Source organism: Trachypithecus francoisi, unplaced genomic scaffold (assembly GCF_009764315.1).
Source record: "Trachypithecus francoisi isolate TF-2019V2 unplaced genomic scaffold, Tfra_2.0 Lachesis_group21, whole genome shotgun sequence".
NCBI classification, from domain to species: Eukaryota; Metazoa; Chordata; class Mammalia; order Primates; family Cercopithecidae; genus Trachypithecus; species Trachypithecus francoisi.
Genome location: NW_022681467.1, coordinates 45,297,445 through 45,320,642, shown reverse-complemented (window position 1 = coordinate 45,320,642; position 23,198 = coordinate 45,297,445). Strand labels below are relative to the sequence as shown.

The window sequence follows — 23,198 nt, the reverse complement described above, 5'->3', positions numbered from 1 at the left end:
CACCTAGAGTTGGCAAATGTCCTGAGGGGCAAAGCAGTTGTGGTATATTGGCTTGCCCCTACAGGGTTTACCCTTCCAGATTGTGTCTCTTCAAGTCATAGTAGCTTCAACAGCTCTCCAAAGTCTTCAGACTTAAAAAAAATTTTTTTTTAATTTTAATTTTCTCTGGCTGTTGGAGTTGTTTCTCTGAGGAATCTCTGGTCTGCCACAAGTTGCTCAGTCATAGCCAGAAGCAGAGACTACTTTTTTATGCAGATCTTGCACATGTGCATTGTTCCTTACGTTGCAGAAAAGGTGATGCTAGTCTGTGCTCCGTTTACTAAGGAAGAAGTATTCAGTTTATAGGGAATCAAAAATAAATGATGTTTATTTTATTTTATTTTTTATTTTTTCCCGAGACAGAGTCTTGCTCTGTCACCCAGGCTGGAGTGCAGTGGCTCAATCTCAGCTCACTGCAACCTCTGCCTCCCGAGTTCAAGCAGTTCTCCTGCCTTAGCTTCCTGAGTAGCTGGGATTACAGGCACCTGCCACCACACCCAGCTAATTTTTGTATATTTAGTAGAGACTGGGTTTCACCATGTTGACCAGACTGGTCTCGAACTCCTGACCTTGTGATCCGCCCGCCTCAACCTCCCAAAGTGCTAGGATTACAGGTGTGAGCCACCACGCTCTGCATGATCTGTTTATTAATCCAATAAATGTGAACCAACAAATATAAACTTAACATTTATGCATTACTACTGTACTTTCTGTCTAACAATGTCAGTGGTTAATTTAAAAGTCAGTAGAAGGGCCAGGCGCGGTGGCTCAAGCCTGTAATCCCAGCACTTTGGGAGGCCCAGACAGGCGGGCGGATCACGAGGTCAGGAGATTGAAACCATCCTGGCTAACACGGTGAAACCCTGTCTCTACTAAAAAATACAAAAAACTAGCCGGGCAATGTGGCGGGCGCCTGTAGTCCCAGCTACTCTGGAGGCTGAGGCAGGAGAATGGCGTAAACCCAGGAGGCGGAGCTTGCAGTGAGCTGAGATCCGGCCACTGCACTCCAGCCTGGGCGACAGAGCGAGACTCCATCTCAAAAAAAAAAAAAAAAAAAGTCAGTAGAACTTAAGTGATTTGTCTAAGGCAGAGTTTCTCAACTGTGGCGCTGTTGACAGGCTGCTTTGTTGTTGAGGCTGTCCTGTGCCGTATAGGATGTTTTGCAGCCTCTCTGGCCTTTACCCGAGAGATGCCGGTAGCACCTTTCTCCCCTAGTGGTGACAATGAAAAATGCCCCCAGATACTGCCAGATGTTCCCTGGGAAGCAAAAGCACCCCTAGTTGAGAACTACTGCCTACAGGAAGGGATTAGTTTTCCTAATTTGATATAATACCAGAAAAGCAGAAATGGATTTTGAGTTACTCAAGTCATTGTCTCTGACCATTGGACTATATGCCAGCTTCATTCTTTTTTTTTTTTTTTGGGTAGAGACGGGGTCTTGCTGTGTCACCCAGGCTGGAGTATAGTGGCATAATCATAGCTCATTGCAGCCTCGAACTTGTGGGCTGAAGGGATCCTTCCACCTCAGCCTTGTGGGTCTTTGGGTCTACAGGCGTGCACCACCACACTTGGCTTTTTTTTTTTTTTTTTTTTTTTTTGGCAGAGACAAGGTCTTGCTATGTTGCCCATGCAACATAGCAAGAACCCTTGACCTCAAGAGATCCTCTTGCCTCGGTCTTGCAAAGTACTGGGGTTACAGGCATGAGTCACTCCACCTGGCCCAACTTCATTCTTTACTGACAGTTTGATAGTAAATTCTAGGGCCCTAAAATGGTTATAAGAGTAAATGTATTTTTTTTTTTTTTTAACCATTGGCTTGCCATCTGTGAATTGGGAACTTAAGTCACTTGGTCGCTTATTCTAGGGTTGAGAAGACAGACTCTTGATTTCTAGGCAGTCGTAAATGTTAACACCCTGTGTGTGGTATCTTTTGGGCTTCTGCAGAGCGGTTCTGTTGCAGTCTGTCTTCATGGGATCTAATGCATGTACAACAGTCCTTTAAAACTGACAGGAGCAATCAGACACAGAGAAATCCACTCAGAATGTAAGTAGTAACCATTTGAAATGTAAGGTAGGAAGAAGGACATAAAGAGATCAGAATTAGAGCTAAAACTAAGGGAGAAAAAGACAGCTTAGAAGAAAAATGACTTAGGGTGGACAATTTTGAATGGCATGACACTACCAAAAATAATTTAAGCTGTTAGCTCCCCTTTCTTTTATTCTGCAGACATTTTCCGGTTTTCCGAATCATTCTGCTTTGATGCCAAATGCCTTGTTAATAATGCATGGCTTTTTTATAGTACTCCCTTCCCATCATGCCTCTTAGGTGCTGAGTCAGAGGAGATTGTTACAGCAGCAGCTCAGGAGAAAGGAGAAATCCCTTTGCAATGCTCAAATACTACCTTTTTTGCACATTTATCTTGTAGCAAGCTTTTCACTTTAAATACTCTAAAACTTCAATTCAGAGGATGCGTTTTTCTTACTGTTAAATAACAAGACTTTAAAAACTATCCAAAAATGTCTAATAACATGAGGTTTTTGAAAGCTCTTAAAAGCAGATCTAAATGTTAGTGTGAATTATATTTGATTTCCAGGACAACAGCTGTTATTTTGCTACTTTTTAACCTATTGTCTGGATATACCTCTTCTGAGTTCCTAATTTCTATTCTGTAAAATTTAAAATAATATTTTCACCTTGCCTTTATGATAGACAGCTATAGGAGACAAACAGATAATTGAGGAAATGGAACAAATGATTGTCCAATGAGCACTGGGATCCAGGCTTGGATCCAGTGTATTTCTCCCCTACTGTTTGCCAGCCCATTGCATTCTGGATGGCTACTCAGAGGCTGACCTCTGAGGCTCAGCAGTTGCTACCCCTGCTGCTTTCAAAGGCTGGGCTGTCTGGGTCACAGAGTTTTTCATTTTCTGTTGGTTAGGAAATACTGTGTTGTGAAGGGCCCTGGTAGAGGGAAAGTAATTTTTGAAGCCGTTGGGTTTATGATATGAGTTGAGAGGAGGCACCCAGTGCACCTGCTGAAGTCCCTGTTAGAGACGGTAACATGGAGAAAGTATTCCTAGGTCTGTGATATACATGTTAGCCTCTTAGTCATGTCTGCCTTTAAACTGTGTAACACATCTTAACAAGCTTGGGAAATCAGTTCACCTGATGCGGACTGGTGTGTTTAAGTGCATAAATCAGGAGTTTCCTAGAGTGACAGTATTCTTTGTTGTCGTGGATTTTTAAGGTGTAATTTAGAAATTGTTTACGTCTCTTCACAGTCAGAATAGCAATATTGGTGAAAATAAAATAACGGTGTGGATACTCTGTGTACTATATTCACAACTTTTCTATAATTCTAAAATTACTCTAAATTGAAAGGCTTTACAAATAATAACTATGACTTCCTGAAGGCTATTTCAGTCACTCTGGAATCTACATTTGTTATTTCTAACTCTCCTAAGACTGTAAGAAGTTCGGTCATGAGCTCAAGATCACACAGCTAAGCCGAGTCGGGACTCAAACCTCTGCCTTAGCTGAGTGAAACTCTAGTCCTACCCCATGCCACCTCTGTTCACTGGGGAATTGGAATGGAATTATTTGAACAAGGACGTGGCTCTTCAGTGCGTCGTTTAAGTCTGCAAGTCTGCCTTGATTTAGTTCTGTTGTAGGTCAGTAGTACTGTATGGCACTTGCTGATTTTGCATGCTTGTGTCCTTGGTATGTGGCCTCTTTCAGTTCAGGGACCAACTTTTTTTTTTTAATTAAAGTAAATTCTAAATTAACACATGAGTGCTCACCATATACGAGACTCCCTTAGAGCTCTGCGTGTGTTGCTTCTCTGTCTGACTCAGTGAGGTAGGTACTATTACTTTGCTCTTTTTTCTTTTTTGAGATGGAATCTTGCTCTGTTGCCCGGGCTGGAAAGCAGTGATGTGATCTCAGCTCACTGCAGCCTCCACCTCCTGGGTTCAAGCGATCCTCCCTCCTCAGCCTTCCAAGTAGCTGAGATTACAAGCATGCGCCACCACACCTGGCTAATTTTTGTATTTTTAGTAGAGACAGGGTTTTGCTCTGTTGACCAGGCTGGTCTCAAACTCCTGACCTCAAGTGATCCACCCACCTCGGCCTCCCAAAGTGCTGGAATTACAGGCATGAGCCACCACGCCTGGCCACAGTCTTTATTTTTAAATGTTTTACCAATATTAACTCATTCAGTACAAATGAGATAGGGATATTATTACCCCCATTTTATGGATGAGGAAACACGGAATGAATCATTTGCCAAAGGTCATTCAGCTGACTAGAATTTAAACCTGCCTAGGCCGGGTGCAGTGGCTCATGCCTGTAATCCCAGCATTTGGGAGGCTGAGGTGGGCAAATCGTCTGAGGTTGGCAGATCATCTGAGGTCAAGAGTTCAAGACCAGGCTGGCCAACATGGTGAAACTGCATCTCTACAAAAATACAAAAATTAGCTGGGCATGATGGTGGGTGCCTGTAATCCCAGCTACTCAGGAGGCTGAGACATTAGAATCGCTTGAACCCGGGAGGCAGAGGTTGCAGTGAGCCAAGATTGCACCATTGCACTCCAGCCTGGGAAACAGAGTCAGACTCCATCTCCAAAAAAAAAAGAATTTTAAACCTGCCTAGCCCTCCTCTAGAATTAATACTTTCAACCATTAAACCATTTACCTGACAATTTATTCAGCTTAAAGATAAAAGGAAAACCAGAAAATAGCTGTTAGACTAAACAAAACACATTTATGTGCAGATAGTTTGTGACTTCTAAGGAGAACGTTGTTTGTGAAATCGAAACAATTTATTTCTAGGATAACTTCTATTATTTAACTTTCAGTTGAGAATTTGTATTTGTTGTATGTAAGCCTGTGTCGTCCTTCTATGTCACTTTTTTTTTTCCTCCCCAGAAACAGAGTCTCTCTGTCAACCAGGCTGGAGTGCAGTGGTGCAGTCACAGTTCACTGCAGCCTTGAACTCCTGGGCTGAAGCAGTCTTCCCACCTCAGCCTCCCAACTGGCTGGGACTACTGGCACACCACCATGCCTGGCTAATGGTATTTTTTTATGTCAGCAGGGAAGGGGCCTTCCTCTGTTGCCCAGGCTGATCTTAAACTCCTGGACTCAAGTGATCCTCCTGCCTTAACCTCCCAAAGTGTTAGGATTGCAGACGTGAGCCACTGCGCCTGGCCTAGAATTGGAATCTTGAATTTTTACCTTAGGCTCACTTCTTTAAACTACATTTAACAAATATTTGTTGGGCTGCTGCTGTATGGTAGGCACTGGTATACCTGAACAAAACAGATGAAAATCCTGCTGGCATGGAGCTTATATTCAACTTTTCAACTGCATTTAACATGTATTTATTGGGCTACTACTAATATGCTAGGCACTGGGATACATGAACAAAACAGGTGAAAATTCCTGCTTGCATGTGGTGCTTATATTCTAGTGTTCAGGCATGGTCAAACTAAAAACAAACTTGTGTGTCCTTTTAGGTAATTAGTGCTCTGGAGAAGCAGAGAAAGGGGAAGGTGGATTCTTTGGGGGAGTGGAGAGAGGAAATTTTGCAGTTTTAAATATATTGTGATAGGAAAGGTCTCACTGAAGTGAGGTATTCAGGAGGTGTGCGAGCAAGCTGTGTGGTTGTCTGGGCAGCCCTGCAAAGAGAACAGCTGGGTCAGTGGCCCGTGGTGAGAGCTTGCATGGGTATCTTCAGGACAGGACAGCAAGAAGGCCTGTGTGGCTGGAACAGAGTGAGTGAGGTGCAGAGCTAGAGAGATAAGGTCAGAGGGATAAGGGAAATCATTTAAGAGCTAGTGTAGACAGACTTACTCTTCGAAGGGCCAGATGTAAATGTTTTTGACTCTGCAGTCCATAGCAACAACTCAACTCTGCCTGCAGTACCGAAGCAGTAGTAGGCAGTGCACAGAGAGGCACAGGGTGCAGCAGTGCTTTATTCACACTGGCAGGCACTGGGCAGGATTCACCCACCACAGGTTCTGAATCCTGGTTTAGAGCCTCGTAAGCCATTGTCCAGAGTTTGATGTGTACTCTGAATGAGATGAGAATTCATTGGAGGGTATTTGTTTATTTATTTATTTATTTTTGAGACAGGGTCTGGCTTCTTTGTCCAGGCTGGAGTGCAGTGATGCAATCGCAGCTCACTACAGCCTCACCCTCAAAGGCTCAGATGCTCCTCCCACTTTAGCCTCCCAAGTAGCTGGGACTACAGGTGCAAGCCACCATGCCTGACTAATTTTTGTATTTTTTGTAGAGACAGGGTCTTGCCCGGTTGCCTAAACTGGTCTTTTTTTTTTTTTTTTTTTTTTTTTTTGAGACGGAGTCTCGCTCTGTCGCCGGGGCTGGAGTGCAGTGGCCGGATTTCAGCTCACTGCAAGCTCCGCCTCCCGGGTTCCCGCCATTCTCCTGCCTCAGCCTCCAGAGTAGCTGGACTACAGGCGCCCGCCACCTCGCCGGCTAGATTTTTTTTTGTATTTTTTAGTAGAGACGGGGTTTCACCGTGTTAGCCAGGATGGTCTCGATCTCCTGACCTCGTGATCCGCCCGTCTCGGCCTCCCAAAGTGCTGGGATTACAGGCTTGAGCCACCGCGCCCGGCCCTAAACTGGTCTTAAACTCTTCAGCTCAAGCCATCCACTGACCTCAGCCTCCCAAAGTGCTGGGATTACAGGTGTGAGCCGCTGCACCAGGCCTTCCTTGGAGGTTTTCAAATATAGGAATTAGAAAATTTGACTGCCATCATAAGGGATGCCACCGGTTGCCTAGTTGAGAATGAACTGACAATGAATGAGGGTAAAAGGGTAGAGTTACCATTAACCAGGATGGGAAGACTGCAGTAGAACAGTTTTGTGGGTGGGAAGGACAGTGATCTGGTTTTGGACAAATCTGAGGTAACTGTTAGGCTTCTGAGTGAAGATGGCAGGGAGGCTGTTGGTCTACAAACCTGGTGCTCAGTGCAGAAGTCAGGGCTCAATATAAGAATTTGGGAGTGGCCAGCAAACAGGTGGTATTTGAAATCATGTGACTGCATGAGATCGTCAAGGGAGTGAGTGTAGATCGAGAAGTCCAGGGTCTGAACCTGTAGCATTAAAATGAAAGAAACTAGTTTGGGGCTGTTTTGTCACTTTGGGAGTATGGATTCTTTGATTCTGATTACGGATGCCTATAGCACTCTGAACTCTTACATGAATTTTAAATACAGAACCTCAGTGTCCTTCTGGCTGGGTTTATTATTTACACCTATGTTCTTCTTACTATTTTTTTTTTTTTTTTTTTTTAGAGATGGGGTCTTGCTGTGTTGCCCAGGCTGCAGTCCAGCAGTGTGATCATAGCTCACTGTAACCTAAAACACATGGGCTCAGACAAACCTCCAGCCTCAGCCTCCTGAGTAGCTGGGACAACAGGTGCATGCCACCACACCTGGCTAATTGTTTTTGGTAGAAATAAGGTCTAGCTATGTTGCCCAGGCTGGTCTCAAACTCCTGGCCTCAGGCAGTTCTCCCACGTCCGACTCCCAAAGTGCTGGAACTTACTAAATTATAATTCTAGTTTTTACATACAGTTTTTAAAAATTATGGTAAAACATACATAACATGAAATAGGCCATTTTAGGCTGTCCTACCTATGGAGTAGCCATTCTTTTATTTCTTTACTTTCTTTTTTTTTGTTTGAGACGGAGTCTTGCTCTGTCGCCCAGGCTGGAGTGCAGTGGCCGGATCTCAGCTCACTGCAAGCTCCGCCTCCTGAGTTTATGCCATTCTCCTGCCTCAGCCTCCCGAGTAGCTGGGACTACAGGCGCCTGCCACCTTGCCCGGCTAGTTTTTTTTTTTTTTTGTAATTTTTTAGTAGAGGCGGGGTTTCACTGTGTTAGCCAGGATGGTCTCGATCTCCTGACCTTATGATCCGCCCGTCTTGGCCTCCCAAAGTGCTGGGATTACAGACTTGAGCCACCGTGCCCGGCCTCTTTACTTTCTTAATAGATTTGCTTTCACTTTCTGGAAAAAAAAAAGTGCGATTTAAATAATTTGAACTATACAATTCAGTGTCATTAAGTACATTCTCAGTATTGCGCAACCATTACCACTGTTCATTTCCAGAACTTGGTTTCTTAATTCCAAACAGAAACTCTGCATCAATTAAAAATTAGTCCCCTTCTCCCCAACCTCTCTTATCAGTCCATCTATTATTAGTCCCCTTCTCCCCAACTTCTAATAATCACCATTTTACTTTCCATCTCTGTGAATTTACCTATTTTAGGTACATCAGATAAATGTAATCATATAATATTTGTACTTTTGTATTCTGGCGTATTTCACTTAGCATGTTTTCAAGGTTCATCTATGTTACAGCATGTTTGAGTGCTTTTTAAATTTAAAATTTTTAAGTTTTAATTTTGCTAAACATCTTAGGATACACATCAGTGCTTCTATTATTATTATTTTTTAAAACAACCTCTAATATGGAGTCTTATTTCTGACAGGAATTCTTTGCTCCATAGCTCAGCCTTATGTTCCAAAACACTTCATGGTCTCTGTGTCCAGAACACTCCAAGAGCTTGTTGAAGTGGCTCTTCAGCCCATGCAGCCCTCTTGTGCTGCTAGTAAAGTAATGATAATGCTATTGAATAGCTGGATTGTTGACTCTCTGGCTAATATGATTTGATTGATTTTATTATATGGCATTTTAATCAAAGGATAAGCTTGTCTCATTTGAAATAGATAGAAAACCTGAAAAAGTGACAGTTTAAGGTAGCTTTTCTTCTTCTGGAAATGTGATAAATGTATTTAAGTGAGAGGTATCTTGGAGAGCGTGATTTTACCACTTGCTCATTTGACAAATTTGCTGAGCTTAGGGGCGAAGTCCTGTAATGTTTCTCTGTTGCTTCAAGGCAGGTATACTGAAAAAAATCAGTTATTAAATATTTTCCATATTTACTAAATAACCTATTCGTTCTTTGCCTGATAACAGCAGTTTTTATGGCAGCAATATGTGTTAAAGGAAAACTTGGCTCTCCTTTGGGGTTCAGGAGTCAAGTCTACTGAAAGTTCAGCTGACATGTGAAACAAGGTATATATTTTCTTGAGATGGAGTCTCACTTTGTCACCCAGGCTGGAGTGCAGTGGCGGGATCTCGGCTCACTGCAACCTCTGCCTCCCGGGTTCAAGCGATTCTCCTGCCTCCTGAGTAGCTGGGACTACAGGCGCGTGTCAGTACGCCTGGCTAATTTTTTTTTTTTTTTTTTTTTTTTTTTTAGTAGAGATGGGGTTTTACCATGTTAGCCAGGCTGGTCTCTAACTCCTGACCTCATGATCCGCCTGTCTCGGCCTCCCAGAGTGCTGGGAAATAAGGTATTTGTTTAACCAGCTTTCGGTATTGTAGGAAAGACTCATTAATGTTCTTGATTTTGGTGCTAGAAAATGACCAAGGATAAAATGAAAACAAATTTTTAGCTTCATTTTAGAACTGGTGATTGCAAAACAACAATAAAACAGCAAAAAACTCTTTTTAGTAAAAAAAAATTGGGGGAGAAGAAAATTAGAGGCAAGAGGTTATTTTTAAGATGCGGCCACAGTTCAGTTTAGTTTCCAGTAGACCTTTTAGGCCATTTCCCATAATCTATTGAGTCATCCCAGCAGTTCTGCGAACAGTCAGCTATAATGAAAGTTGAAAAGGAAGATCATAGTATCCATTCTTCTCTCCTTTTGTATTGTGGTTAACTTTGGGTCTTGGCTTTAGGATATCCTTCCCACTCCCAGCCCCTTTTAATGTAATCATGTGGTGGGCAAGGGATTAAATTAATGTTATTTAGGAGATTGGACGCAACTTTGCTTTGTGCTCCAGGAACCCTAGGGATTCCCCCCAGCCCCCATTACCAGTAACAGCACTAAAAATGTTTATGTTGAAGTGGGGAAGCCAAGGATCTTCAAGGTCTTAGCAGCAAGCCTAGTAGTGAGCTATTAAGCCAAATCAAAGCAGTGATTGAGTCTCAGCTTATTTTTCTATAAAATGACGGTACTAATACCTACTTTATCTAAGGTAAATGAAACCTTTTAACTCTTAATCTTCTTGATTAAGGCTTGTGTTAGGAGGAAGTTTGAGAGAATGTGTCCTTGATACATGTCTGTTCCAACTCCCAGAGGCCCAAGAGTACCTGGATGGCTTCCAGGGCTCAGTGATTATGTATCGTATGCATTAGTAGGCTTCTTTCAAGATATCTTGGCCAGATAATTATGAGGCTTGTCCTTCAGAGGCAGCATGCACACCACCACATAGGGACTCACGGCTGGTGCCTATCTTGCAGCTACAATAGCAAGACATCTTCATTCTTGGAACAGTGAGAGTGAACTCAGGAAAGGGCCTACATTCTTGTCCAGCCAAATTATTGTTCACCTGTCCTGGACTATAAATAATTCCATGACATGTGTCCAATCCTGTGTGAGTTCCAGGGTTGGTTTTGCTTTTCTATTTTGATTCCCTTGGACTGTCTCTGCAAAATTAATAACCAAGTTGACCTTCATCTTTTAGTTTAGCTCAGGACTCTAGGCCCTGTGTGCTTGCCATATCAGGAGGGATGAGATCAAAGCCCACTTCCAGTGTCATTTGATTCTCTACCCTGCCATTCGCTCTGTTCTGAAGAAATAGTTTGTTTGCTGTTTGTCCTAAGGTGGAACATGTTTTGTAGAGCACATGCTAACATGATTTAAAGGGTATTTCAAGCTGGGCACGATGACTCACTCCTATAATTCCATCACTTTGGGAGACTGAGGCAGGTGGATCACCTGAGGTCACGGGTTCAAGACCAGCCTGACCAACATGGTGAAACCCCCGTCTCTACTAAAAATACAAAAATTAGCCAGACATGATGGCACGCACTTGTAATCCCAGCTAATCAGGAGGCTGAGGCAGGAGAATAACTTGAACTTCGGAGGCAGAGATTGCCGTGAGCCGAGATTGCGCCATTGCACTCCAGCCTGGGCGACAGAGTGAGACTCTGTCCCAAAAATAGATAGATAGATAGATAGATAGATAGATAGATAGATATTTCACCTCTCACAGCCAAATACAGATGTAATCTTGGGGGGGTATGATCCTTGTTTTATATTGTGTTCTGATTATATGTAATTTTTGTTTTATCCTTTCAGCTGCATAGGAAAAATGCAATTTCCACTCTTTATGCAGACAATTCTTCAGAAATAGATTGCAGAGTTTTCATGTATTCATTTTACCATTTGTTCTTAAGAAGCCTTTCTTTAACATAATTACCAACAAATGTTTGCACCTAGCATTTGGGCTCAGAGAATGGTGTGAAAGGAGATAAAAATGGTAAGCCTTAGCCATTGCCAAAGTTATCACTGGATTAAAGAATAGTGCTATCCTGGAAATGCCGCTTTGGGGGAGCTGGAGGCAGGGGGTCATGCTGGGGGTGGTATGCAGAGGGTGGTTGATGCAGGTAGAAAGAGGTTCCAAGCACCTTGTTAGGCTTAGTTTCTGTGCTATTATCTTAGGGCTAGACTTTTGGGAGGGGTTGTACTTGTACTTCAGTTTGTATGTGGGTCATGTTTGCACCATAGGAGGTGTGGTTATTGACAACTGTGGTTCCCTGTGGTTCCCCTTCCAGCCCATGCTCACCAGATGCCATTAGCAAGTTGTACCTTTTCTAATACCCTACGGTTTTTCTGAAAAGGCTGCAGAAATACCCCAGAGAACAAAGAAGTCATCAAAAACAAAACAAAAAACACAACTTAAAGATAAGCACTCAAACACGTACAAATATAAGCAATACATCATAGTTATTGTAATGTCCCAATCCCATAATTTTGGAATGATTACATAGGTGGAATACAGAAGTATCCCTGCTTTTCAGCATGACTGCCCTTCATGACTCACCAAAAAACAGCAGTACCAGTCAGACACAGAGGGTGCGTGCCATTTAGACTTGTTCTTTTAAATAGTGAAAACTATTGCTTTGTAGTTTTGTTCTGTGCCCCCTGCCCTCATGCCCCCATGGACCGGAGAGGCAACTCACCAGCTTCTCTCCAGTTGTGCCTCCCCTTCCTTACTGTGACTTCAGGGAGTTTGTATGCATCTACGCTAGTCCTAGAACCATGGGGCCTTCATAGCCCCTGCACAGTAGCCAAGAGCAGTGGGCCTTCTTAAGGAAGGAGGAGCTCAGTTGGCAAGTATATCCTGAGCTGAGTTGTGAAGGCACACATTCATCCCTCTCTCTATTTTTGATGGGGTTAGCACAGTCTTCAATCAATAGCTTAACTTTATCTCTGCTTTTATTACTGCTCCTAGCATAAATTATTTAGCACAAATGCAGACATAATCTCAGAAAATTACTTAGTATTAGTGTCCTGCTGTGAGCATCATTTTTTTGAGTGTGTGGTGTTCTAACCGCAAATTAGCAAAAGACCCTTCAAGAAAGTCTTTCTGTGGATTCATTTAGGGGGAATTTAGAAGGTTGTAGTCAGTGTTGCCTGATCACTTTTCAGTGAGGTTTTCTTTTATTCATAGTATAGTTAATAGCTTTCCTATAACTCTCTCTCTCTCTCTCTACACACACACACACACACATACATGTATGTACATTTTTAAAAGTCACTGTTTACCTGATAATATCTTAATCCCTTAAGGATTTGTCAGTTGCTCCATCAGTGGACTGATGCTCCATCAGTGGACTTCATGTGTAGGGATTCCGAAAATGCCAAGCTTTGGCTTTGGGGGTTAGGTTGGGGGAGGATGCAGTAATAAAAACTCTAACCTTGAAGGTGCCGGGAGGGCCTACCAGACATGTTGGAATTCAGCAATTAGGTATATTTTAGTGTAGCCTCATAGTGCAGCGACCCAGCTGTAAAGATGAAGTCACTCATTCCTGTAACCATTTGCTAGCTTATTGAACTAAAGTCTAGAGTTGAAAATTCTGCTCCTTTTGAACAGTGATCTAATTGTGAAATGCACAGTTGGCTACTGACAGTTTTCAAATATTAGCCAGTTGCTGATTTTAAAAATAACAGTGAGAAAGGAAGACCAAGGTGAGAAGAGACTAAAAATCAAATAGTCACATGAGGTTTTGCATCTTCAGACAGCCAAAGAAACCCGACAACCTACGAAGATACCATATTTGCTTGGGTAGTTGTAGTTCAGGTGTTGTTTCCCTGTGCACTGAGCCCCTAGTGTATTGCTCATAATAGGTTCTGGGGCAGAGGTACCTGCTGTGATAGCTCCACAGGGTCATGAGCAACTTTGAACACCCCCAGGAGCCTTGTTGGGCGCGGTGGGGAATGTTAATTGGCCTCTGAGTGAACTAGGAGGTACTGTTAGGATTCTTATCCCTTGATAAACTTACTCCCTCTGGCAGTCTTGTTAATATTTAAAAATAAAGTGTAAATCTATTACAGGACACCGTAATTTAATTTTTGTTGCATTTCTGAGCTATGGGGTTGCCAGCATAGGGTCAGTATCCTAAGGCCTTTGAGTTTTCTGAGTTTTAACTCTCAACTTGACTGTGGGGTGTGCGGGCGTGGGAATTGACTTCTGTTTGAGAGTTAATAGCAATCTTAGGAATTAGTGATTTTTTTGGTCCCTGCAAATTTTACTGAGCACACGGAACAAGCCAGCCACCGGGCTGCTCATGGAAGGGGAAGTGAGGCACAGCTGGGTTTGGTCCCCATCCCTCCTCTTATCCCCTCCCCTCCCTTTTCTTCCTGAGCTCATGCTTTTGTTGTGATCGATTATTTTTCCCAGGAATTTTTGCTTTTGAAATCTTAGGTTTTGTGTCTTTGCACCTAGCCATTAGGAGCAGCATTGTCTGAGATCTTAGCCGGTTCCAGAGAACGGTCCATTGTGGGTAGAGTTGGGAGTGGCAAGAACTGAAATTCCAGAGGCGGGAGCCAGGTTTAATGGACTTTTCTGAGTCATGCCAAGCATGAGGAATTTGGACCTTGAAAGTGGTGGAAATCCATTGAGAGACAACAGGAGGATATGTTTATCACTTCTTTTAGCTCACCTATGACATTATAGGTATAGACTAAATGCAATTCTTCTTCTTTTTTTTTTTTTTTAAATAGGGATGAGGTCTCGCTGTGTTGTCCAGGCTGGTCTGTCTAAACTAGTGGGCTGAAGTGACCCTCCCACCTTGGTCTCCTGTGCCTCCCTTCCCCTTCCATGAGCAGTCCCGTGGCTGGCTTGTTCAGTAACATTTGCAGACTCACCAAAAAAAGTTGCTAATTCCTAGGATTTTGTAATTCCAAAGTGTTGGGATTACAGGCATGAGCCACAACGCCCGGCCCTAAGTGCAGTTCTTGATTCCAAAGAGTAAATAATATTTCATGGGCATAGAAAAACCCTGGAATGCTTTAACTTCTTATGTGAACATTGCCAGGGTCTTTATTCCCTTTGTAACAATTCCTGGCCCATTTACAGGATTTTTAATATTAGTATACTTTGATTTAGGTTTAGTTGGCAATCTGTGTACATCCCAAACCAAACTTTTCCCACATTTTTTTTTGAGATGGAGTCTTGCTCTGTCGCCCAGGCTGGAGTGCAGTGGCGCAGCCTTGGCTCACTGCAAGCTCTGCCTCCCGGGTTCACGCCATTCACCTGCCTCAGCCTCCTGAGTAGCTGGGACTACAGGTGCCTGCCACCGCGCCTGGAAATTTTTTTTTTTTTTTTTGTATTTTTAGTAAAGACGGGGTTTCACTATGTTAGCCAGGATGGTCTTGATCTCCTGACATCGTGATCTGCCCTCCTTGGCCTCCCAAAGTGCTGGGATTACAGGCGTGAGCCACCTCGCCCGGCCCCCACAACTTTTTATTATGAAAAAATTCAAACTTACGAAAAAGTTACAAGGATAACACAATAAAAACAGTATCCTCCATCTGGAGTTCAACAGTTACTATTTTGCTTTTTTTGTTTGAACTGTGGCTCTGCTTTCTCCGCTGAGCCATGTTAAATTGTTGATAATTATCCAAGCAGTTAACCTTTAAATACTTCAGCACACATCTCTTTAAAAAATGATATTCTCCTGTTTAATCAGAGTACTATTATTGCATCTAAGAAAATTAACAGTACTTTCATAATCTTTTCAATACTTGATCTTAGCCAAAAGCCTGATAAGTGATCATAATACTTTCTAGTATCCAGTCCACATCCAGTGGTGTTCAGAATGTTATTCGTAGCTGTCCCCATCCCCAAATTAACATATTACATTTGGTTATGTCTCTTAGTCTTTAGCAGCTTTGTCACCCCATCCATTGCTCATTGTAGTAACTCTTTGAAAAAGTTCAGGCCAGTTTTATTGCATGTCCTACATTCTGGAATTGCCTCGTGTCACTTTGATATGTTTCCTAGTTTTCTGGTTTTTGTATTTTTTGTTTGCTTTTTTTTTTCTTTCTTTTTTTGGAGTTGGAGTCTTGCTCTGTCGCCCACACTGGGGTACAGTGGCACAATCTCAGCCTGCTGCAACCTCCGCCTCCCGGGTTCAAGTGATTCTCCTGTCTCAGCCTACTGAGTAGCTGGGATTACAGGCACCCACTACCACGGGCAGCTGATTTTTGTATTTTTAGCAGAGATGGGGTTTCACCATGTTGGCCAGGCTGGTCTTGAACTCCTGACCTCATGATCTGCCTGCCTCGGCCTCCCAAAGTGCTGGGATTACAGGTGTGAGCCACTGCGCCTGGTCAGTCCTCTGTATTTTTACAAACCAGAAGATAAGTCTAAGAGCTTGACTCGATTTAAATTAAAAGTTTTTGGCAAGAATACTCAGAAGGTAATCTTAGTTTGTTCTGGTGTTGGTGATACCCAGTTTGGGCACTTGATTAAGTGGTACCTGTCTGATCTCTCCATTGTGAATGGATGTTTCCCCCTTTGCAGTTATGCGATCTGTGGGAAGAATTTGTGTTTAATTTTCTTTTCAGAGTGTAGCCTTGCAAGATTTTGTTGTTTTTTGTTTGTTTTTTTTCTGGTTTGTTTTCTTTTTTAAATCCAAGCCCTTGGGGAGGCCGAGGCCAAGCCACCCACCTTGGCTTCTCAGAGGGCTTGGATTATAGATGTGAGCCACCTTGCCTGACTCCTTAGAGGTTTCCATCAATCATGCTCTTCCAGTGTTTCTTTGTAGAGTAGGTTGGCCCTTCTGTTTCTGTGGACTTGCGTCTTGAATTGCTTTAAAATGTGAACATTACTTAGCTAAAGAAAGAAAAGTTTATGTCTGATCAAGTGACAGAGTCTGTCTGTCATAAGAGATGACAGAAAAATAATCCAGCATTCTGCATGGCCCAGAGAACCCGTTTCTAGGACTACAAGTTGATATTTGCAAAAGACAAGCCATCTGGAGGAGAGGAAGAGTTTCATTACCCACAAGGTGTTAAGGAAAGACTTTGTTTTGCTAAGTGTGTGTGCCTTAGAGGCTAGAAATTTTCAAGTGCTTTCTCTGGCATCTTTTGCCTTTTTATGGAAAGCATGGCTCTGATTTCCTGTGTTTGACAGTTTGGGTGTTAATATCAGTTGGAATGGTGCCTTCTTGGAAGCACTTAAAATTCCCAACGAGTAGATAACCCCATTAGTCTGTTACAAACTTCCAGGCTAACAATAATGTGATTAAAATATATTATCCCCATAGGACATGAAGAATAATCTTTCCAAAAGAGGATCAGGAGGGAGACCAAAGAACAGTATGTGGAAGAATACATTTGGATGGTAGGCTAGATAGAGGAAACTTGCTTGATGAAGTTAAAGCTGGAAGCACCAAGAGCTTTAGGATCATTATGAATCATTTGGGGTAGGATAATTTGGGGGTAGAATCACAGTTTGAGATTAGGGGAATTATTAGAGTCTGATGCAATGAAGAGAGGAGGAAACTCTTATTAAGGCAGAAGGTTGTGTTTTTGTGCTCCCCCCCATGCAAAAATGTATTGATTATTGTTTTAAAAAAAATGAAAAAGACCCTGCCCAAAGGCAGCATTCCTAAAGTGTGTTCATAAAGTAGATGCTGTGTGAAAAGGGGGTCTCAGTAACTTTAGAAACTTGGAAATTTTGGGTCAGTTGATTTAAACGGATTTGGTTACTATGGTTTTTCACTAGAACAGAGAACCTCATTATCTTACAGGGTTCTGATGTTCATGGAAATGTTGCATTGTAACAAAGAAAAGACAACGCAGATGGCCTGTAATTCTGCCACACAGAGATAAAACACTGAACATCTTGATAAGTAATTTCTAAAACCGTTCTAGGCATATATTTTCCTTTGTGTCTTTAACACAAATGTGATATACTCTGTGTAGTATATATAAATGTATATACAGTCTTCAATCAATAGCTTCATCTCTGCTTTTATTACTGCTCCTAGTGTAAATTATTTATAAGCACAAATGCAGACATAATCTCAGAAAATTATTATTATTTTTTGAGACAGAGTCTCACTCTGTCATCTAGGCTGGAGTGCAGTGGCATGATTTCAACTCACCACAACCTCTGCCTCCGAAGTTCAAGTGATCCTCCTGCCTCAGCCTCCTGAGTAGCTGGGGTTACAGGCGTACACCACCACACCCGATTGATTTTTGTGTTTTTTGTAGAGATGGGGTTTCGCCATGTTGACCAGGCTGATCTTGAGCTCCTGACCTCAGGTGATCCGCCCACCTTGGCCTCCCAAAGTGCAAGGATTATAGGCGTGAACCACCACACCTGGCCTGCACGGTATGATTTTTAAGTAGTGAGTACTTCTAAAACAATAATCATTTCAGTGATTGCTTAGTTTGTCATGGTCTGATTTTGCCATAATTTTTTTTCTAGACCCTTTTGGTGCGTAGATAGGTTGGAGTTTTGCTTTTATAAATAACACTGAGATAAATAGCCTTGAACACACTTGTTATTTATCCAATTATTTCTTTATACCTTAAAGTAGGAGCTGTTGGGTTAGAGTATGAACATTTCACTTTGATCTGTATTGCCAACCTGTCTAGAGGTCATATCAATTTGTTTCCATCAACAAGGTATGGGATACTTGTTCCGCCAAAGCCTCTAAATGTTGGTGAGGCTTTGGCAGAGCAGGTATCAGTCTTTTGACTCATTTAGATGAGCAGTTTGTAGTGTCAACTTAACATTTTATGTTACATGTTTGCAAGGGGTTAGAAGAAACTTAGTTGTAGGCAGATAGCATTTCAGTGTTGAAGAAATTCAGCTTTTGCTATAGAATTGCATCTTTTAAACCCTCATTCAACCAGATACCATGATACATGCTTGTGGTCCCAGCTGCTTGGGAGCTAAGGCATGAAGATCTCTTGAGCTCAGGAATTCGAGACCAGCCTGGGCAGCATAGTAAGACCCTGTCTCAAAAAAAAAAAAAAAAAAAAAAATTTACTGTTGTAAAGAACATTGGTAAAACAGAAGGAAAAAAGTCATCTCACGTCACTGTTAACTCCCTAACAGCAAATCAGGTTGGTAAATTTTCCTCAAGTCTTTTTTAGCCTGATGCATGTCTTATTCCTTAGCAAGAGTTGTCATGATATAGCAGAACTTTTTTCATGTTGTTAAAAATGTGATAGTCTGTGCTAAATATTATACATAAGGTATATGGTGATAAGGTTGCATAGCTTTCACTTTAAAGATGTGTAAGATTCCATCAAGTTTTGTGTCACAGTTTATGTGCTGTTATTTTAGTAAGTGAAAGCAAGTTTATTAGAGAAGAAAAGAAACAATGGCTACTCCGTAGGCAGAGCAGCACTGAGGGCTGCTGGTTGGCTTTTATTGTTGATTTTGAGTTATTTCCCAAGATTTTGCTTTTAGAAATAATGGAATTAAAAACTTTGTGCATAGAATAGCCTCATATTTAGGATACTTTTCCTTGAAATTGCTAGCTCAGAAGGTATGAGCATTTTTTTTTTTTTTTTTTTTTTTTGAGGCGGAGTCTCGCTCTGTCGCCCAGGCTGGAGTGCAGTGGCCGGATCTCAGCTCACTGCAAGCTCCGCCTCCCGGGTTTACGCCATTCTCCTGCCTCAGCCTCCCGAGTAGCTGGGACTACAGGCGCCCGCCACCTCGCCCGGCTAGTTTTTGTATTTTTAGTAGAGATGGGGTTTCACCGTGTTAGCCAGGAGGGTCTCGATCTCCTGACCTCATGATCCGCCCGTCTCGGCCTCCCAAAGTGCTGGGATTACAGGCTTGAGCCACCGCACCCGGCCGAAGGTATGAGCATTTTTATGACTACTGTTGAATTTGCAGATAGTTTTCCCAAAGGGTTGTACCAGTCTACATGAACACCAGCACAGTTGGTGAAGTATCAGTTTCACTGTGACCTTTTCTGGCTTATAGACTTTTTCTTTTGTGGTTGCAGAAAAACCAGTATACTTGTACCTTAAAAAAGCAAGGCAACTCCTCCGGCCATCACAGCATCTGTGTGCCAAGCTATAATTCTTTTTTTTTTTTTTTGAGATGGAGTCTTGCTCTTGTTACCCAGGCTGGAGTGCAATGGTGCGATCTCAGCTCACCGCAACCTCTGCCTCCCGGGTTCAAGTGATTCTCCTGCCTCAGCCTCCCGAGTAACTGGGATTACATGCATGCACCACCATGCTCGACTAATTTTGTATTTTCAGTAGAGACAGGATTTCTCCATGTTGGTCAGGTTGATTGGAAACTCCTTACCTCAAGTGATCCGCCTGCCTCGGCCTCCCAAAGTGCTGGGATTACAGGCGTGAGCTACCATGCCCAGCCTATGTAATTCTTTAATAAATAGGTAAATACCTACTATTCATCAGACGCTGATGAAAAAATGAATCAGACTATCTGAATTCTTAAGGAGCTTACAGCCTGTTGAAGAGAGAGACATGCTCAAATTTGTAGAGGTCATGAATAGAAGTTGGTATATCAGTTGAGAAAGAGCCCAAAGATAGGTGTAGGCAGTTCTAATCTTGGAGGCGGAATGATACCAGGAAAAACTAGGAAAGGGACATTAAAGCTTAGTATTGGCTGGGCACGATGGCTCTCACATGTAATCCCAGCAGTTTGGGAGGCTGAGGCAGGAGCATTGCTTGAGCCCAGGAGTTTGAGACCAGCTTGGGCAACAAAGTGAGATTCTGTACAAAAATCAAAAAATTCACCAGGTATGGTGGTGTGCGCCTGTGGTCCCAGTTACACGGGAGGCTGAGGCAGGAGGATTGCTTGAGCCAAGGAAGTCGAGGCTGCAGTGAGCCGTGTTTGCAATCCAGCCTGGGTGACAGGACGAGACATTGCCTCAAAAAAAAAAAAAAGCTTAGTATGAGCAGGCGTCACAAAAGTGTGTTCATACAGAGGAGGTGTCAGTGGGGGCGGGAGGCTGGAACCACAAGGCAAATCAGGGACAGGGATTGGTCGGGGGAGTGGAGGGTGAAGGGCAGAGATTAGGATGAGGGGGTGCGGAGGGAGGGGAGCAAAGTCTTTGTTCAAGTCTTTGTTCTGGTTTCAGTTCCAGAGAGGAGTGCGGCACTGCTGGTCTTGTGCCTCTAGCACATTCCAATCAGCAACATCCTTCATACCCTGACGCACCCCCCAACCCCACCCATTCTCCTCAGGGATGTTTTGATAAATGTAAGTGTTCAGTGCGAATAGTACCATTTACAGTTTTCTCCCACCCAAGCTTATACTGAGGTTATGTGGCTGTGCATGTAGATATTGGTACTTCTGAGGGTTGGTAGCTAGCTGGTCATGCTGTTAAGAATTTTGGGGGAAGCAAAGCTGAAGCTTAGATCAGTAAAGTGCTTACCATAGGCTACCCATCCAGCTAATATCTGTTTAGACAGCATTTTCATGTCTAATCTTATGTGCAGTTTAATAATTTAACAGATGGTAGACGAATAGGTCAGTGGAAATGTTTATAGGGTACTTCATAGCTGTTAATTTTTACCACTTGGATTTTTTTTAATAGCTGGGAATAGTAACTAGGGTGCAAAATGAAACCTATGAATGACTTTGTGATTTTTCTGCCTCAAATGAGAAGGATTAGGAAAGCAAAAGATTCCTCAATCAATTTTTTTCCCCCAAAATAATTTTTGGATTATTTACTTTGTTAATGTGTGTATATGTGTCCCCCCTCACCCCAGTTTTCTTTAAACACTTTTCGTATGAAAATTGTCACACAGTTGCGCCAAAATATTTAAATAGATAAGACAATGGGTATAAATTTTGCTGCCAAACATTCCTTGTATCTTAAAAAAGCTGTGTTTTCTCTCTTAAATGTATGTTAATGTCTTCCAATGCATAGTATGAGTATCCAGCATTTTAAGCAGATTTAAAATGCAAAAATTCTTGATTCACATTAGAGTTTCAAACTTACAAAATTAGGGGGATGCATTATAGTATGAATATTGGCACCCACTCCTGAGTGGAATATTGGAAGCCTGAAATATAGGACATGTTGACAGAAAAGATCCAGGTAATACTGGCCATGTGGGGTGGCTCACGCCTGTAATCCCAGCACTTTGGGAGGCCAAAGTGTGAGGATTGCTTGAGCCAGGGAGGTTAAGGCTGCAGTGAGCCATGATCGTGCCACTGCACTCCAGCCTGGGTGACAGAGCAAGACCCTGTCAAAAACAACAACAACAACAAAAACAAAAAAAAGCACTTCAAAAAGATCGAAGTAAAAGGAATCAAAGAAAAGTGTGGGCAGCATAGCAGCTGTGGATTCAGGGGATTGAGCATCTGAGAGGCAATAGAGCACGTTTGTTAAAAACCTGGACTCTGGAGACAAAGCCTGCTGTGAAATCTTGGCTCCACATGATCAGATTGCGTATTCAGACCTGAGTTTTTTCATCTCTAAAATGATGGTAACAACCTGCCTCTCAGTTATTGTGAGGATGAAATGAGATAAAACACAGGCATTTGGAAAGGTACTGGCACATAAGGACTCAATAAATGCATTATTATTTGTATAGGAATCCATCTCTTTATAAGCAGAATAAGCAGATTCTTTCTTTACCTGTTGTGCAGAGCAGTGAACACTGATTATCTGCTTGTTTGGGGGTAGTGTTCAATTATTTTTCAGGTTTTGCTTTTTCCACAAAATATTGGTCTAAAACGATAATGCAGGTTTTTGCAGATACTCTAGCATGGCAGAAATTGAACTTCAGCATTCCTATGACACATTTTGTTTGTTTTTCCTTAATTTTTATTGTGCCTTATCTGTGTATTTTGTATATGGGGGAAGAAGAGAGCACCAGCAAGCATGAGCGTGAGAGGGAGCCTCCTGTTCTATTTATTCATTTTCTGCTTCTCTTCTCTTTAGATTCTCTTCCATTTTCTCTGTTCTTTATGTCAAAAGCATGGACATGTTAAAGAGGTAGAACCTCTGGTCCATAGATTGGCTCCAGTGTTTTTCTGGGATTTGTTTGACTCTGTTATAAACCCCACCTTTGTTAAGTCTGTAGCGGGGGTATTGAGAACAAAGATAGGTGATGTGAGTAAATTCAGGGAAAGAAAACCCAGTCGAACAAGACCCCCCTGAGCACCAAGCAGCACCTTTGCTGAGTGTCATTCTTTCTGGCTCTGGTCAGTTGTCCCTGGCTTTATGTCTCGACATTTTCCCTCCACTCTACATGCCATGGAGATGTGGTGTTCCTCTGCATTGCTTCATGTAGAAAGTACAGTGTTTGCTAAAATTCGGACCTCCAACTTTTATTAACCAACTGGGGGATTCTACACACACAGTCTTATGTAGTTCATCCAAGAATTCAGATGTGGATACTAAAAAGTTCAGTCCTTAATCTGGAGCCAGGAATTTTGAGTAGGTTAGATTTACTTGTTCCGATTGATACCTACTCATTGGTCCACTGGAAATCCAGTCCTGGATCATTTCTGCAATGTCATGACTTTGAGAATCAAGTTCAGACCCCAAATATAGTGCATGAAGCCCTTTTGCTCTTGCTCCCCCCATTTTTCTAGCCTCCTCTCATGTTCTTGTCATATATAACCTTCGCTCCAGCCATACAAAACTTCTTTAACTCCTCAGATGTGTTTCCCCCTGGATGGCTGTTTGTTTTCATTTATGCTGCTCCCTCTCCTGCTTCAGTGCTCTTCTTTCAGGACCATATTCTAGAATTACCTCTTCTGAGAGTATTTTCCTGGCCCCTGCTCCCCTGTTCCTCCATTGCAAGGTGATGG

At 42.4% G+C, this 23,198-nt stretch overlaps 1 protein-coding gene across 3 annotated transcripts in view; it reads left to right on the top strand.

Moving 5' to 3' along the window:
• B4GALT5 (beta-1,4-galactosyltransferase 5) overlaps positions 1-23,198 on the top strand; it is an 86,185-nt gene that overhangs the window by 29,708 nt on the left and 33,279 nt on the right. Inside the window, exon 1 of one of the 3 annotated variants that reach the window (XM_033186700.1) lies at positions 17,264-17,283. The exons of the other annotated variants lie outside the window; for them this stretch is intronic. Coding sequence (XP_033042591.1) covers position 17,283 — 1 coding nt within the window. The 5' untranslated portion in view covers positions 17,264-17,282. Of the gene's footprint in view, positions 1-17,263; positions 17,284-23,198 lie in introns of those variants that run through there. 3 annotated transcript variants of the gene reach the window in all.